The following is a 17,736-nucleotide window of genomic DNA, read 5'->3' on the forward strand; positions in this document are numbered from 1 at the left end:
TCCTGATGTCTGTTCATGAAACTGTTTTTCATCATTCCTTAGTTTAATTTCCTTAAAATATATTCCTTATAATTAACATCAAACTGTGTCGGACTCTTGAGGACATGTCTGACTCATCAACAGCAGCAATTCTTAGAAAAAAATATGAGGAAAGTTTCCCGGAAAATACAGGACCAGTAAAATAAAGTGTTTCCTCCTCACATGTTAAGTTTGATAAATTTATGTTTTGATGGTATTTTACTTTACGTTCACATCTGAGGAAACTTAAAAAACAATAATTACTTACACGTAAATTTCACAGAGTAAATTTTACAAAAGTGATCAATCAATGTTTTTTTCTAGTAGATGCTGAGTTTCAAAGGTTTTGTTTTGTATTTCATGAACTTATCATATGTGTGTGTGTGTGTGTGTGTGTATATATATATATATATATATATATACATACCTGTTTAAAAAAAATCTGAATGTTTAAAGTAACTAATGATGCAGCTGTCAGAATTATAAAGTAGAATAAAGTGTTAATATTCAAGTGAAGTAAAAGTACCTCAGTGTACTTGGTGACATCACTGTGACATCACATCCTGTCTGTGTCTCAGGCTCTTCCCTCTGTAAGGACCTCAGGTTGTACCTCAGCAAGTGTTTCACTCCAGGCTCCATGGACAGTCAGCTGCAGCAGCTCATCAGAGAGAACCTGTACCTGCGCGCTGTTCCCTGTACGACACACACACACGCGCACGCACACACACACACACACAAACACACGTGCACAAACACAGACACACATACATATATATATAATAAGAATAATAAATAACAGAGAAGCCAATCAGAGACGAGGATTTTTCCTCCACATTCTTCACATCTTCTGTTTTCTTCAAAAAGTTTGTTTCACTTTTATGGAAACTTTAAAGTCTCCAGCACAAATCAATGAAGACACGAGTTACACACCTGTGTTAACCTGTGTGATGACATCACAGTGCACCACCCCCTGCAGGTACGACCAGGCAGCCTCGGGACGGGGAGATCTCAGGTGTGGACTACAACTTTGTGTCCATTGAGGAGTTTTTCTCTCTGGAGGAGTCTGGAGCTCTGCTGGAGAGCGGCAAGTTCAAAGGTACAAAAAACAAACGCACCCACAACAAAACAGTAGAGGCCGTTATTATATATATATATATAACACATTAATAACACCAAACTGTTTTAGAGTGTGGAATAAATGTATTTGCCACAGTGTGGGGTGATGTTTTAGTGTTGGGAGGTTATTGTTATTCATTCTGCTAATTATTTTCTATAAATTGATTATCGAATTTACTCTATAATGTATGTATGTGTATATATATACATACATACATACATACATACATAGTCTTGATTCTGAGGGAGGCAGGTGTGTGTGTGTGTGTGTGTGTCTGTGTGTGTGTGTGTGTGTGTGTGTGTGTGTGTGTGTTATTTTGTACAGCGTGGAGTGACATTGAATTTTTAACAGTGTTTTGGAGGAAAGAGGATTTTCTGTCTCTAATCCTTCAAACCTCAAACACCAAACCTGCTTCACTCTGTCCTACATCTCTCTTTAACCCACTGTGTCTGTCTGTCTCTCTGCCCCCCCAGTATTAATCTGATGGGATTAATGAGACTAAAATAGAAACTGAATTCACACATAAATATCTGTGTTCACACTAAATGAAGTGACGCGTCACAGACTTTGTGGTTTTTCTTCAGCTCTGTTCAACTTTTATTGATTTTAGATCTGAGCATATACATAAAGTATCAGATTTTATTGATAAAATATTTCATTTATAAACCTTGTTAAATTTGTTTCCTCAATAATAAACTGTTGAAAACAATCAAATCAGTTCACACAACAGTCAGGAAATTGCTTCATTTAAGTACAAATACTACATCATTTGATCATTATGGACTTTATTTCTATATTTTTTATTTAGTAATATAATTTTACTTTTAATTTTTTTATTTCATTTTCTTCTCTCTTTATTTATTATATTTGCTTTTGCAATTTTTTGTATCTATTTTTTTCTACAACAATTATTTCACAGTAAGCACCTTTTTACATGTTGCTTCAGATCTACATGTATGTCCAGCTTGTTTATCATTGTTGCCATAGTTACAGAGGTTTAAAGGTATAAATAAAACAGTGTGTGTTTTTAATCTTTAATCGAGCAGTGTGCTGTCGTTACCTGAGCATCAGGTGTCACTGTTGTTTCTGACCAATCCGAGCACTGTTTACCTGGTCATTTTTGTCCAATCACAGGGAACTACTACGGGACGCCCCGCCCCGTCCACATCGGTCCAGAGAGTCCACCAATCACGTACCAGGAGCATCGAAACCTGCTGAGGAACTTCAGGACGAGGAGCAAGTCTCTGAGCAACCTGGAGAAAGCTGTAGAGGAGGGGGACAACAGTGAGGAGGACAGTGGACTGTCAGGTAGAGACAGACAGAGTTTATACTGGACAGACAAACACACACACACACACACACACACACACACACACACACACACACACACACACACACACTGTGTCTCTCTATCAGCAGGTTCAGCCGGAGCCCCGCCCACCATCCTGCCTCTCAGCAAATCATGGGAGTCGGCGGTGGGGAGTCGGGAGGGACTGGAGAATGGAGGAGGAGGAAGAGGATTGGGGAGAGGAAGAGGAGTAGGAGTAGGAGGAGGAGGAGGAGCAGGAGGTCCACTGCCTGAAAACTGGGAGCTGGCCTACAGTGATTCAGGAGAGCCGTACTACATCGAGTCAGTGTCTCTATCAGTGATCATTTATCAATTAAAACATCAATAATCAGATTTTTATTTCAGCTGAATTATACTGTTTCATTCTGAAAGTTGGGGAAATATATTTATGTGAGCAGTGGACACTTCGGTGTTTAGTGACCTAAACTTTAATGTTTTTTCACTGGGATCTGGTCGACACGAAGGATTTAATCATTAAAATGCCTAATTATCTGAACCACACCTCCTTAGTTTTCAGTTAATTCAGTTTTTTCTTTACTTGCAAAGTCAGATAATATCATGAAAACTGATGCTGTGACATCATCACTGTGTTTATAAAAGCAGAGATTTAAAAACAAACAAACCAGCCAAACCAGGAAGAGAGAAGACTGAATTTAACTTCTGATCAGTTTCAGTGTTCCTATATTACCCAGCATTCATTCTGACTGATGATGATGATGATGATGATGATGATGATGATGATGATGATGATGATGATGATGATGATGATGATGATGATGATGTGTCTCTCTGTCAGTCATAACTCAAAGACGACCAGCTGGCTGGATCCTCGAACTCAGAACAAAGAAACGACTTCCTGTACAGAGCGTAAGTCTAACTGCCTGTCTGAATGATTGACCTATTGATTGATTGATTATTATTATTGTTATAATGTGACAACAATGAGATTATAAATATAAAAATATAATTATCAGATTATAACAATCAGATAATAATGATCAGATTATAATTGTATAGTTCCCAGTGTTTCATATCTGTATTTTTTTTCTGTTGGAAGTTTGTGGGGACTTTTATTTTGACAGCGGCAGCCAGCAGAGGGCAGCACAGACTCACAGACTGGTTCTACTGTATTCTACTCATCCTCTACTCTAGTGTCTGTCTGCATGACATCGCTTTGATTCAGGAGATCTGAGCCTTTGTTCATTTGTTCATTTTCACCCCATGATTCGTCAAAGATGCGCCCACACTGTCCTCTACTGATCTCTACTGTCCTCTACTGTCCTCTACTGATCTCTATTGTCCTCTACTGATCTCTACTGTCCTCTACTGATCTCTACTGTCCTCTACTGTCCTCTACTGTCCTCTACTGTCCTCTACTGATCTCTACTGTCCTCTACTGTCCTCTACTGATCTCTGCTGTTGCCCTCTACTGATCTCTCCTGTCGTCTCCTGTCCTCTACTTCCCACTACTAATCTGTATTGTCTTTTACTGTTCTCAATTGTCTTATACTGATCTCTACTGATCTCTGCTTCCCCTCCACTGACCTTTACTTCCCACTACTGATCTCCACTGTCCTCTATTGTCCTCTACTGTTCTCTACTGATCTCCACTGTCCGCTACTGCCCTCTACCAATCTCTACTGATCTCTTTTGTCCTCTACTGATCTCTCCTGATCTTTATCCTATCCTTTGTTGTTCTCTTGTCCTCTCCTGATTTTCTTTACTGTGCCTTCCTGTCCTCTCACTTCCTGTCCTCTCACTTCCTGTCCTCTCACTTCCTGTCCTCTGTCTCAGTCCCAGAGTTCACGGAGCAGCCCAGTCAGTTGAAGGGATACTCCATTCACACTCGACTCTCTAAGGGTCCTCGAGGTTTCGGCTTCAACATTGTTGGAGGAAGTCGACCCAGAGAGTTTCTCCAGGTTTACAGTGTCACACCTGGAGGACCACCTGCTCTCAATACAGGTACTGATACTGTTCATACTACTGGTACCCCTGCTAATACTGCTATACTACTGAAAGTACTTCTGTTAGTACTGACGTCACTGAGACAGACTCAGAGAGACTTACAGTGGAGACCTGCAGGTACTACAACTCATCCCGCTGATGATCCAGTCACTATAGAGACTAGTGAAGTACCACAACTACTGTAGTATGCTACTACTATCAATACTGCTGATACTACTACCACTGTTACCTGTGCTAGTACCATAAGTACTACAAGGAGTACTCAGGTGTACCAGTGTGAACACAGGTGTACAGCCCATCAACATCCTGCTAGGTAAAGCTGCAGCCAATGATTATCACTGATGATCCTTTCACCGTGACCTTAAACCTGTTCATTATTTTTACCATGACGACGAAGGCTGCTGGTTCACTGCTCTCAGTCTGAAGCTCCAGTTAGAAACCGACTGAGACCTCGTCACTCTCTGGAGGATTATGTTTCTGTTTGGTTCTCAGCTCTTTATTTCTCTCAGGGACACAATCTCATGATCTACAACTAATCCACCCATACATACACACACACACACACACACACACACACACACACACACACACACACACACACACACACACTCTCTTTAATCTGTCCGACACACACAGTGTACTTTCTCTCCCGTACTGTCAGACCTGCTCACGTGCACTGAGGGTAAGTAGTCAGGAATGTAACACACACACAGCGTTTATGAAATCTCCTGGGAAAGTGGAGAGTTTCAGCAGAAATCTCCAGACACTGTTCAACAGCAGAGTAAAACATTAAAATAACTGAAAGAAAATAGAAGAAAAAAAAAACAAAAAAACTATTGAATAGTGGAAAAGTTTCAGCAGGAAGTAAACATAGATGAATAGTCTTTGATATCTCACTGACAAATTTGCTTTCATGTCTCACATAGGAAATATATAAAACAATGGAGGCTGGAAACAGTCAGTGAACCACTCAGTTCCAACATCAACAGAAACACATTGAGTTTGTCTTGTGTCTCAGATGAAGATGAGATCACTATTTATGACCATTTAATGCAGAAGACCAGGTCATTGCCTCTGTGTGTGCCACTAACATGGACACACACACACAGTGTAGACACACATCAGTCTGTAGTATTCAGTGAGGTCGTTTATTTGCGGCTGCAGTAGCAGGAGGGACACATCCTCCCAAACCAGGTCCACCTTTACTTTATAGTCCTGAATCTGCAGACTGGAGGAATGTAAAGTGTGGACTGGGGGGGTTCATCCTGCATTATAGAGAGGAGGGGGGCTAGCAAATGTTAGCTGTCTCCTCATCATGAGTCCAGATATTGACAAACCTGTAACCTCAGCATGAAGTAGGTTCACTGTGATCACCACACAGAGGAACTAACACACGAGTGCTGATCTTACAGACGGACCAACAACTGACCAAAGATCCCAAAGATCCAGACCTCCTGCAGAGATAAGTGTCACTGCAGAAAAATAAAGTAACTTTTAATAAATACAAACAAACACCAGCGAGTTCTCCACTGATCTCTGGAACAAACAGATTTAAACTTCAGTTTGACTTGAAGGTGCAGCAGGTCTCCTCCATGTTACCTGCTCATGTCAGATTGAGATATACTAACCTGGTCTCCTGGTCTGTGGTCCTGCAGCCGACATCCTGGTCTACATCAACGACAGCTGCATGCTGGGTCGCTCTCATAAAGAGGTGGTGGAGATGCTGAAGTCGGTGCCGATGGGTCAGAGTGTGGACGTGGTGCTGAGGAGAGGATACCCGATGCTCTACAACCCTGACGGGTGTCCCAAACAGAGTCTGGAGACGGTAAGGTCCCAACTGCACTGTGAGGGATCACTGGAAGAGACTGGACTAGATATTTTAGTGTCATCACCACTGTTTGCATAAACAGAGACATGTAAACTTGAATAAATCACTAACCTTTTTTCCAACTCCTCCAACAGCCGCAGACCCCCAGCGAGCCCTCCAACCCCCCCACCCTGAACCGAGGCCTGACACACCTCACCTACAGCTGCACGCTGGACACCAACGGCAGCATGCCAGGTTGCTCCCCGTCTCCAATTCACAGACGTCTAAGACTGAAGTTAAAAACACAGAGGAAACCAATAAAAGTGTTAGAGTTAGAGAGCAAAGCTAGTCAAAGTCATGATATCACTTCCTGTCTCTCTCCTGTTCCTCTAGCTTCTGTAACTCAGTCTAATTTAATCAGTTTGTCCACATTCTCCGAGAAATCAACTCCACTGTTTCCACAGTTCAGTTCAGTCCTCTACAGTCCCACTGTTAGTACAGGTACCTGAACTCACCACAGACACTCCACTCTCTCATGGACTTTCCTCTTCTGTGGAGCCGTGATATTTATCTTATGAAAATCTCGGGCTGATGGGAAATTGAGTTTTTTTAAAGGCAGCTAAAAACATAAATATCGAATAAACAACTAAATTAAATATATTTTTTATAAAAACTTCAGTCTTTAAGCGTGTGACCCGAGCCACGACTCACTGTGAGAACGAGGTGAAAGAGGTTTGAGTTCAGGAACAGAACCTGGAAGTTCTGGTTTCACCTCAGCTCTCTATAATCTATAACTATAACCTGTAATTGATATATCTATCAATCCACTGATCATCTGTCAATACATGTCACTGATAAATATTAATCAGTTAATAATAATTTCTATCTTCTTCACTCTCAAATCCAGGACTAGGCCAAACCCCGCCCTCATACGCTGCTCAGCCAATGACAAACGGGCTGACAGGCCCACCAACCCCCACTTCCTCTGAACCACTGGGTCCACCGCCCCCACCAGACAGGACAGCAGCCAATCACAGTGACTCTGATGGCGGTCTGTCTAACGCTGGAACTCGCAGGTCAGTGTTAGCGTTAGCCACAATGGCAGAAGTAGTGATGTTACAGAACAGGAAGTTATAGAAAGGTGTGTGTCTGTGTGTGTGTGTGTGTGTGTGTGTGTGTGTGTGTGTGTGTGTGTGTATAGTATATTATACTATACTATATCTAAAACATGATTCCTGTCTCCTCCTCCGCCTCCTCCTCCCAGGTCTTCCCTGATTCGCTACAACAGCAGCACTCTCCCCGCCCTCTCCTCCTCCTCCCTCCTCCACCATCAGAGCTCCAAGTCCTCAGAGAGCGATCTGTCTACGTCCACGCTGCCCATATCCTCCTCCACACTCCCCATCACATCCTCGTCCTCCCACACTCTGTCCAAACTGCCCCTGTCTCAGCCGGAGACGGGCCTCCACCAGAACTCCACGAGCCCCACCAGCGCTAACAACCCCCCCCCTTCCTCCACACCTCCTGGAGCTCCTGTGCAGCGCCCGCCGATGCCCCAGACCTCCCTCGCCCTAACCCCACCTAGAGACATCCCACCCTGCGGTTTTAATGGGTGTCCAGCCAGTCACCAAGCGCCCTCCCCAGCTTCCCGAGGAAACCCAGGACTAGTGCTCCCCCTTGGGGCAGGGTCGCCAGCGTCAGGCCCTGGTGGGGAGCTTGTGCCGGTGGCCCTTGGACGCTGTGAGGGTGGGGGGTTGGGGTTCAGTGTGATGGCGGGGGGCCAAGGGGGTCAGCTGGCAGTAGTGAGGCGGGTCTGGGATCGAAGGCAGTGCCCCTCCCTGCAGCCAGGCGACGCTATAGTGAAGATCAACGGAGCAGACGTCCAGAGCCTCAGCTTCTCCCAGGTAAAACATTAACACTTAAACCTTCACAGTGCTGCTGGTAACAGGAAGTGAACCTTGGATTTAATAAGAGGTTAAACCTCCTCTGAAACCCGCTCCTCCAGTAGCTGCTGATCAGGAGGAAGTTTGGACCATTCTTCCTTATAGAGCTGCTTCAGCTCAGATGTCTGGTGTGATCAGCTCTCTTCAGCTCAGTCCTCAGCATCTCCACTGGATCCAGGTCTGGGCTCTGACTGGATGACTCCAGAGGGTGGATTTATTTTGATGTTTAGGGTCATTGTCCTGTTGCATCAGCAGCTTCTCCTGAGCTTCAGCAGGTGGACAGCCACTCTGACATTATCCTGGAAGAAACTCGATGATGTGGAGGGTGAGGTACATGCTAACATGCTAAGTAGGCAGTAACATGTTGGTCCTAGCTAAGCCACCTGGTTTGCTAACCACAGGAGACACTGCCTGATCACTGAACAGGATATAAGAGGAAATGTGTTTGTACCATGGATCCTGTCTTATATGAAATGGGCTCTCTGATTGGTTAATGGTGAAGTTTGAATGCATCTGAAACAAACTGACTTCACCTCAGTGTGTGAATCCACTGATGGAGGTAGTTTTATTGAAATGACATAACTTCTTACTCTTTGACCAGACCCTAAGAATTTATACTTAGGTCTCCAGGTTACTCGCGGCATGCTGCCAGGTATGCTGGGACTTGTAGTGTAGCTGGCCTGAACCCTCCTAAGCTGGTTCCTCCTGATAAGGACTCTCAGATCTCTGAGCTCCTCGCCCTCACATCAGGATGGAAAACCTTCTGAAACAGTATTTGGGACTAATTTAAGTCTCTGTTAAAACCCATTAGAAATAATAACCCTGAGTGTTTCCTCCTTCAGGTCCAGAGAGTCCTGCAGGATCACACCAAACAGGGAGAGGTGGTGCTGCTGGTCTACAGAGGAGGTACTTCTCAACCTGAACCCTAACCCCTGACCCCTGACCCCTGACCCCTGACCCCCCCTTCATTACTGAGTGTTACTGTTTGATTATCAGCCCGCCTCCATCATGAGTGCTGTTCCTGTCTTTGTGAATCATAACTGTCGCCTCTTCCTCCCCCAGGTCCTGCCTCCTCTCCGGTCGTCACCCCCAACATCTACAAGCCCCTCCCCTCCCCTCACAGCGGGGCCACCCCCACTTCCTCCCACCCCCCCACGTCAGCTGACTTGCCTTCCTCATCCACGGGTGCCTTGGTGGGGGGCGTTCCCCCGCTCAGCCAGGCTGGCTTGGCCCTTGAGAGTCCCCAGGAGGGCCACCCACTGGCCTCAGGGACCCACCAAGGTAAGTCCTGTCCTGCCTGGTGCTGTGTGCCGCTGAGCAAGGCAGGATCGAGTCTCCCTTGTCCCTTCTTCTATCAGTCTGATTCCTCTTTGTTTTCCAGGGGCCCCTCCTGCCCAGACACCTAACGGGCCCCCGCCCTCGGCCCTCATCCAGAGCACCAGCTTCCTGGATTCGGTTCCCGTGACTCTGACGTTAGAGCCACGTGATCTGCTGGGGGTGGAGGAGAGCGCCGGTGGGCCTCCTCCAAACAGAGGGGGAGGAGCCCTGGGAGCAGTCGCCAAGGATGGGAGGGGAGGGGGGAAGGCAGTGGAGGTGGAGCTCAGGAGGCGGCCGGGTGAAGGCTTTGGATTCGTCATCGCCTCTCAGGAAGTGACCAATGGCGGTGAGTCCCAGAGAATCAGCCTGAGCCCTCGACTGTTGATGCAGAGTCACTGTTACACTAAAGGTTTTACAGGTGTATGTGACACACGTGTTTTTGTTAGAGCTCAAGGAGACACACACAGTTATAAAGTTGTTGGCAGGAAGTGGGAGCGAACTAAAAGTTTACAAGTTTGGTTTGATAGAACTTCTAATGTAGTACAAATGTTAACTTTACTGTACTGTGTAGTTGTACCAATAATCATTGGCAAAACCAGTGATCAGCTGAGTGATGGATCATTTTACCACTCTGAAACTCTTGAGTTTAGCAGCAGCAAGCTAACTTTTACCAACAACAACAATAACAGCAGCATCTGGAGGCAACAAGAACAGCTGCAGAATACTTAGAGGCGTCACTATTGTTGAATGGTAAAGAAATGGGCCGGATTTGTAGAGTGCTTTTCTCGTCTTATATTGTTTGCTTTACAATACCAGCCACATTCACCCATCCACTCACATGTTCATACACACACACTTGTATGCTGATGGAGCAGCCATCAGAAGCAATTTCAGGTTCAGTATCTCACCCAAGGACACTTCTACATGTGGACTGGAGGAGCTGGGGGTCGAACCACCGGCCTTCTGATTAGTGGTTGACCCGCTCTGCCTCCTGAGCCACACAGTAATAAATCAGTTTAGCGGCTGTGGTGGAAGTTAACTCCTGTTTACTGCAGCAGTTAGCAGGAAGAACCTCTGAGCAGCAGTGATTGCTGGTAGATTCAGCGACTGTAATGCAAACAGGAGCAGCATTTAGCAGCAGTAATACACAGTGAGTGAGCAGTTAGCAGCTGCAGTAACAGTTTAGCCGTATAGCAGAATTAACCCTTTAGATTAGTGACACCACAATCTTTCCTCTGGCACCACCCTCAGTTTTTATTTGAACTTGCACATCTCTGGTTTCTTCAGTGTAGATCAGAGGTCATTAAAAGGCGGACTGCGGTCCAGATCTGGACCCAGACATCATCCAGTCCAGACTTGGACCTATTACCTATAGCTATCACTGAGAATTATTCAATTTTAAGGGAATGTTTCTACTTTAACTGTCGCAGCTTTTCCAGCCTTTACGGCTCTGGTCACAGGACGCAGCTCAGCCAATCGCTGGAGAGACGATGACAGAGAAATAAGTGTGGAAAATGGGATATAAGAAAGAAAGAGAGAAGGAGGCGTTACAGCTGCTCAGTTGTTAACATATGTTGAGATTGTTCATTATAAAAATGGTTGAGACTGTTGGGATCCCCCCCCCCCCCCAAACAAGAATGAGGACTCACCTGCTGCTGCAGCCCCCCAGGGAAGTTTCACTACACTGTATGAGTTGCATATAAATTAGTTCATACAAATTACGTAATTGTTCAGATTCGTTCAACCTTGACGTTTTGAAAAAGTTACTGCCGGACCGCAGGTGAGACTCTGAGGACTCCTGCAGGCTGGCAGGCCCCTCCCCCAGCAGCAGGCCCCTCCCCCGGCAGCCAGCCTGTTAAAAATCAGTGTATGTTCAGCTTTGATGAACAGGTCAGTGATCAGGATGTTTTCTGTTCATACAGCAGCTGTAATGAATACTGCAGCCTCTGGGGGGCGCGGGCAGCACTCTGCTGGTGTGGGTCTGCAGCTGACTGCAGTGACTGTGTTCACATGATTACAGCAGCACCTGAGCTCCTGTTTGTTCAGTGATTCAGCCTCATTCAGCTGGAAGAACACGGAGGTTCACAGCTCTGAGACAGAAACTATAATCTCTACTGTTACCCCCCCCCCGTGTTACTCTTAGCTCCCGCCCACCACTATCTGCTCTTTTAGCCACACCCCCACTCCCAGCTGTCTCTCTCTCTCTCTCTACAGCTCAGACTCAGTCTCGCTCGTCCGCTACTAGAGGCACAACCTGCCTCACAGAAGACAGAGAGAGAGAGAGAGAGAGAGACAGAGAGAGAGACAAAGAGAGAGACAGGAGGACAGGGAGACAGAGAGATACAGAGTAAGAGAGACAGAGAGAGAGAGACAGATAGAGAGACAGAGAGAGACAGGAGGACAGAGAGAGAGACAGAGAGAGACAGGAGGACAGAGAGAGAAAGACAGGAGGACAGACAGGACGTGCAGTTGTTTGTGGTGTTTCAGTTCATCATGTTGGAGCGGCTGCAGTCAGCTCTGAAAACTGTCAAGGACTCCAAACGTAAGTCACTGAGTGTGAGTGTGTTGTGTGTGTGTGTGTGTGTGTGTGTGTGTGGACTTTGTGAAGTGTCTCCTGTCCATGTGAAGAGCGGTTGGTGTGTGTTCATGTGAGTTGAAGCTGCAGGATTGTCTGTGGATCAACTAACTCCACAGTGAAGATTGGTTTAATATATGAATAATGTGTTTGAAGGTGGAGGACGGGCTCCACAGTCGTCCTGCTGAAGTTCAGCTGTAGATTATCTGGGGCTCCTGCAGCCTCAGTAAGTGATGCTGAATATCTGAGGATGTTGTAATAATGACTCTGAGTCCAACATGTGGCTCATGGATCCTGGTTTGGTCAAAGTCTGCACTGGTTTCACTGGAGACATGTTTTCACAGCTGGTTCTTGTTCTGTTTGTATCACGCATGAGGATGTTCAGACTCAAGTGATATCACCTAAGGTTACTTATCAGACTTCACACAGCTCCCTATAGAGACACGCAAGGCTAACACTAGTAACCAGTGGGCTGACAAACACTGTTTGATCATTTATGTACACATTTATTAATCACGATTCAAGGTTTTTCAAAGATCGTTTAAAACAAAGAAAGCAGGCTCCTTAATTAATGAATGAGTTCATCTGACCATTTCCTTTTAAAAAATAAAAACAAGGTCAAGATATCACACATATACAAAACGTCCTGACTAACTATTTCTACACTGATTGACATTGTGTCAACAGAAACAGGTAAGAGTCATAAACTCTGCTCTGATTGGCTCAGAGACACAACAGGCATCCCTGTACCCCACTGACCAGGAGGGTTTATTATGTCTGGCATTACATGTGGACCCTCTTATCTCCAGTATGTGAAGCCTCTTAATATATTCTCTTTCTCCCTCCTTTCCTATCTGTCTCCTCCTGTTTATTCCTCTGCCTCCTCCTTCCTCCCTTCTTCCCTTCTTTCCTCCTTTCCTCCTCCTCAGTCGTTATCAGCTCTCAGGAATGTCTGAAATATTTTCACCTCATTGAAACCAACTGCAATTATGTGTGTGCGTGTGTGTGCGATGTATGTGCGTGTGTGTGCGTTGTATGTGCGTGTGTGTGCGTGTGTGTGCAGTACCAGCTGGTTTCACTGTGACACTCAGTGTTTCTGGGCTCTCATACAGACCTACACAGCTGCTCTGTGTTCAAGAGTAAAGGAGTATTTCACCAAAAAACATGATATTTGAGTCACACTCAAACAAAATAAACCAATATGATCTTATTTAGTGATCAATTTCATTGTGACTGTTTCTCTGTGTGAATCCAGCTCTGGGTTTAAGACCTGAACTGTTTTAGTTCATATTAAGGTTGTCTGTTATAAAGTTTTGTTTGAATTTTTATGAATTAAATATATTTTTCTTATCATCATAAAGCCTCATAATTAGACTCAAACCATCACTATGTTAGTGTCTCTGTTTCTCAACTCTTAGCTCATTGGTTCTGACTGAAGACGCAAATCTTCACCTCACAAATACAGTTTCATTTTTTAACTAGACAAGACCATGTGACACAACTTGGAACCGACCTACACAGAGAAATCTGGAGCAACACTTTACTTAAACAGTTAAATAGTAAATAGTTTTTCTACAAACAGCCATAGTCTGGAGTCAGGAGTACATCAGGGGTCAGTGTTAGGGCCCTTAATGTTCCTCATTTACCTCAATGATCTATTGAGTTTGTAATCTGACATCTAATATTTTAATTGCAGATGATACTATAATGTTGTCCAATCACAGAAACATTGAAGTAAATCCTATGTTTTGTGGCTCTACCTCGAAGTCCAACAAGAGGGAACAGTGACTTTGTCCGGGACTATTTTCAGCAGTGGATTAATCTTCATTTGGTGTTGTAGTGAGTTTATTGTTTTTAATCTGAGGCTTAGAGGAATCAGAAACATGAGGCTGTGATGGACACACAGTATTTGTTAGTGGAGACACTTGTGTTGGTTTGAGTCTGAAAAGTATATATATCATCAGCATGAGATTTAGAGTCAGAGTGTGAAGGACAAGCTGTTACTGATTAAAGCAGCTGAAGTTTTACTGATAAAACTAATCACTGAGTAAATATGTGTTTGGTCTCTAATGTTATTTACAGCTACTTTCTGACAAAGACCAAAGGTTAAATCACATCTGTTTGACCGATTAATTAAACTAAATTCCATTCAAGAGGTCGAAATCTCAAAATTAGAGCAGATTAAACGAAAATATTAAAATTATCTGCATGGATACAGAACCACTGGGGTAAAATGAGGAAATACTAGATGGTTTTTCTGTAATTTTGCAGAACGGACTGAAGAAAAGAAAATGTTTTGTTTGTTTATTTGTGTTTTTTTTTTTGTTTTTTTATGCCTCTAGACCACCAACAGTCGAGGTCGGCGACATTGTGTTTTCAGGTCGTGTCTTAGGAACACATCGAAGGAATTTATTCAAATTTGGTCCAAACATTCACTTGGACATTAATTATGACAAACAGGATAAAATATCTAAAAGGTCAAAGGTCAACTTCGCTGTGACATCATAATAATCTGTAAAAACACTTCTGGACATTATGGAACACTGTAGCTGTGTCTCATCCTTCAGAGGCTGCATCTGAAGACAGACTGCGTCACAGCGGCGCAAGTAGACTTTCTTATTTCAAAAGCTCCTTCAATAGCGTCTTTCTTTCTGGAAAACAAAGGCTCCTACAGGTGGATCCTTCGTCGTCCAACCTATCCCATGATTCATTGCGCACTGGTAATAACAATAATATGTTAGCAAACAATACTGACAGGACCACACATTTGTAGACCACGTCCTATGAGGGATGTGGCCCCTGAATTGGGACATAGCCTGTAACTCAGGAAGGGGAGATTGTGACCATATTTCCTGTAACTGGACTGGTTGTCCAAGGGCATAGAGCCACTAGGCGGGAAATATACTTGATATATATAAGTATAAATATATACCTGTGACTGTTGAGATTTCATGTTCTGAAAGTCACTGAGATTGGTTGAAAGACCACAGAGACTTTCAGTCTGGGGGGTCCTGTGTAGGAGGGGTAGGGGTGTGAAGTTGCTGTTGGACAAACAGACTTCAGATCTATATCGTTGTTATTGTGAGAAGTTGTGTATGATTCTGAGTTGAACATGTGAGCGTGTGTGAGCTGTTGTGTAGACGTCATCAGAAATACTGTAAGAACTAACCGAGGATGAACTCCTCTCTTGTAAAACCTGGTTTATTGGATCTGAATCATTTTTGTTGCTTTGACTCAAACTAATATTGACACAGGAACAATGTGCTGTGGTGTCTCTTTGTTTACGTCACTTCTCTTCTCCATCAGCTGTCACTTCAAATTTAGTCTCCTAATGAAGACGAGCTGATTGTTGTTGAGCCACTCTGTCTTTAACTCCCTTATCCTGCTGTTGGTACAGACTGTGTTCAAACCCACAGATAGTTTACTCACTCTAGTTAGTGTCGGGATGAATTTTGATACAAGACATAGAATATTTCTAATTATCTTAAAATTAAACAATCTAAAATCTGAATTTATGTGCAAGATATTTGCCCAGAACCCAGCAGGTAGTTTCTGTTGCTTTTTGCAAACAAATTTGTGATAGAAAAAACTTTTTGAGTTTCCTCCAAAACACATTTTAATTTTCATTAAACATAGGGTTGTTGGTTCAGACCCAAACTCCTCGTGTCCTTGAGCAAGACACTGAACCTCAAATTGCTCCAGGTGAGGGTCAAACTTATTTTGGGAAAAAGCACCTGGCAGGTAAATTTGATGTGATGATCTTCACTGGAATTTAAAATACATGTGGATTTGAACAACATGTCGGTTACAGTCAGTTAGAGTAGATGTGTTTTAAAGTGGTAAAATTCTGATTAATAATGTAGTTCACTCTCTCTCACACACACACACACACACACACACACACACACACACACACACACACACCAAAAGTGTGTGAAGAATATTACATGTGGCAGATTCAGCACTCATTACACTGAATACACTGGACTGTGTGTGTCACTGTTCTATTTTTGGGTTCCTGCAGCAGAGAGGAAACACACACACACACACACACACACACACACACACACACACACACACACAAACATGTAAACTTGCAGTCAAATTCAGTGAAAAATAAGATATAAATTTGAATTTTCTGATGACATAAAGTGTCTGTATGTGTGTGTGTGTGTGTGTGTGTTATGTAACATTAAGCCTCAGTGACGTGACCCTGTAGCTGCTGACTGATGGAACTGTCTGTTTGTGTCCAGATGTGCCGCCTCCAGCTGTGGTTTCATGTTAAAACAACAAACTGAACGTTCACATTTAAACCAAAGTCCCTTCACAATCTGTTCAAACAGTCCATTAGTTCTGTGAACCCTCCAGTCCTCAGGTGGATCCGGGACAGACCCAGCTCCAGCACAGGCTCAGCCTAGCTTAGCGCAGTGACTGGAAGCAGGGGGAAACTGTTAGCCTAGCTCTATCAAAAGAAAAGAAATCCACCTTCCAGCAGCTCTAAGTCAGATGTATCTTGTTAGCGAACAGGCTAGTCAGCTAACTCTAGTCAGCAGTTAAGACCAAGAAGCTAATTAGACCTGAAGCTGATGAGTTGTGATTCTCGGTCACACATATCATGAATGCCTGACAGCTACGATATCACACATGTGAACACACTGGTGACTAAACACCTGCAAAGCTTCCATCAGTGACAGATCATTTTGTATCTGTACACTGTGTCCATCTGGCTGCTGTGAGGCTGCGGCTGCACATGTGTAACACGACAACAGCTGATTCAAGGTATTTGTATGTTGTGTTTTAACGCTCAGATCATACGTTACACAACAATGTGATAATGTGTCTAACTGCTTCACTAACACTGAGGTAGACATATGTTGACAATACTACTGTGTGTGTGTGTGTGTGTGTGTGTGTGTCTGACAAACTGGAGCACAGGTGAGTCTGAGCTTATTGTACTGTGAAATTGGACAGAATTCACTAGGACACACACACACACACACACACAGACACACACACACACACACACACAGGGTAAACTGGGCTTCAGTGGAGCTGCTGGATGTAAAATGTAGGTAAATGACCTTTATCTCACCTGAACATTCAGGTGAGATAAAGGTCATTTACTTGCCCAGTGTTTTCACTGCAGCTTCAGTGTCATTAAAAAAAAACAAACATCCACAGCTTCTTAAAATCCAGCTGATTCCGCTCTGAGACAACAGAAGGCCATATTTACCACCGCAATATTTTTCAAAATATCATTAAATCTTTGCATTGCTTGCTGTACAATTTACTGTAACATGTGGCAAATAAAACTTTGATGCTGTTTAGTGGAAGCATCGCTTATACCTGAAACATGATTTTAAAAAAAAATGATGATGATGATGATGATGATGATGATGATAGCAGAGGAGGGAAACAGTTTGAGGAGCCGTGAAGTTGAATTTACCTCAACAGGTTAATATTTTATTGGTTTTCCATCTGCAGCAGATCTGGAGTCAGAGATTTTGTGGTCGTGTCTCAGACAGTGAACGCATCACTGACAGGAAGTGCTTGCCTGTTTAAGCTGGGGTGCGTTAAACATGGTTCAGGGTCAGGTTATCATGTATTTCGTCCTGTCTGATGTTCTTTTCATGATGTGGATGTATTGTA

At 43.8% G+C, this 17,736-nt stretch overlaps 1 protein-coding gene across 1 annotated transcript in view; it reads left to right on the plus strand.

The window, feature by feature from the left end:
• The window catches only part of magix (MAGI family member, X-linked), a 38,870-nt gene that overhangs the window by 11,481 nt on the left and 9,653 nt on the right, over positions 1-17,736 (plus strand). The window contains exons 4-17 of the mRNA XM_022763901.1: positions 597-713; positions 995-1,114; positions 2,270-2,443; positions 2,552-2,603; positions 2,664-2,765; positions 3,280-3,350; positions 4,278-4,445; positions 6,104-6,273; positions 6,411-6,510; positions 7,163-7,331; positions 7,520-8,156; positions 9,038-9,101; positions 9,258-9,476; positions 9,577-9,858. Coding sequence (XP_022619622.1) covers positions 597-713; positions 995-1,114; positions 2,270-2,443; positions 2,552-2,603; positions 2,664-2,765; positions 3,280-3,350; positions 4,278-4,445; positions 6,104-6,273; positions 6,411-6,510; positions 7,163-7,331; positions 7,520-8,156; positions 9,038-9,101; positions 9,258-9,476; positions 9,577-9,858 — 2,445 coding nt within the window. The remainder of the gene's footprint in view (positions 1-596; positions 714-994; positions 1,115-2,269; positions 2,444-2,551; positions 2,604-2,663; positions 2,766-3,279; positions 3,351-4,277; positions 4,446-6,103; positions 6,274-6,410; positions 6,511-7,162; positions 7,332-7,519; positions 8,157-9,037; positions 9,102-9,257; positions 9,477-9,576; positions 9,859-17,736) is intronic.

The sequence above is a fragment of the Seriola dumerili genome, unplaced genomic scaffold (genome assembly GCF_002260705.1).
Source record: "Seriola dumerili isolate Sdu_G_001 unplaced genomic scaffold, Sdu_1.0 BDQW01000493.1, whole genome shotgun sequence".
NCBI lineage: Eukaryota > Metazoa > Chordata > Actinopteri > Carangiformes > Carangidae > Seriola > Seriola dumerili.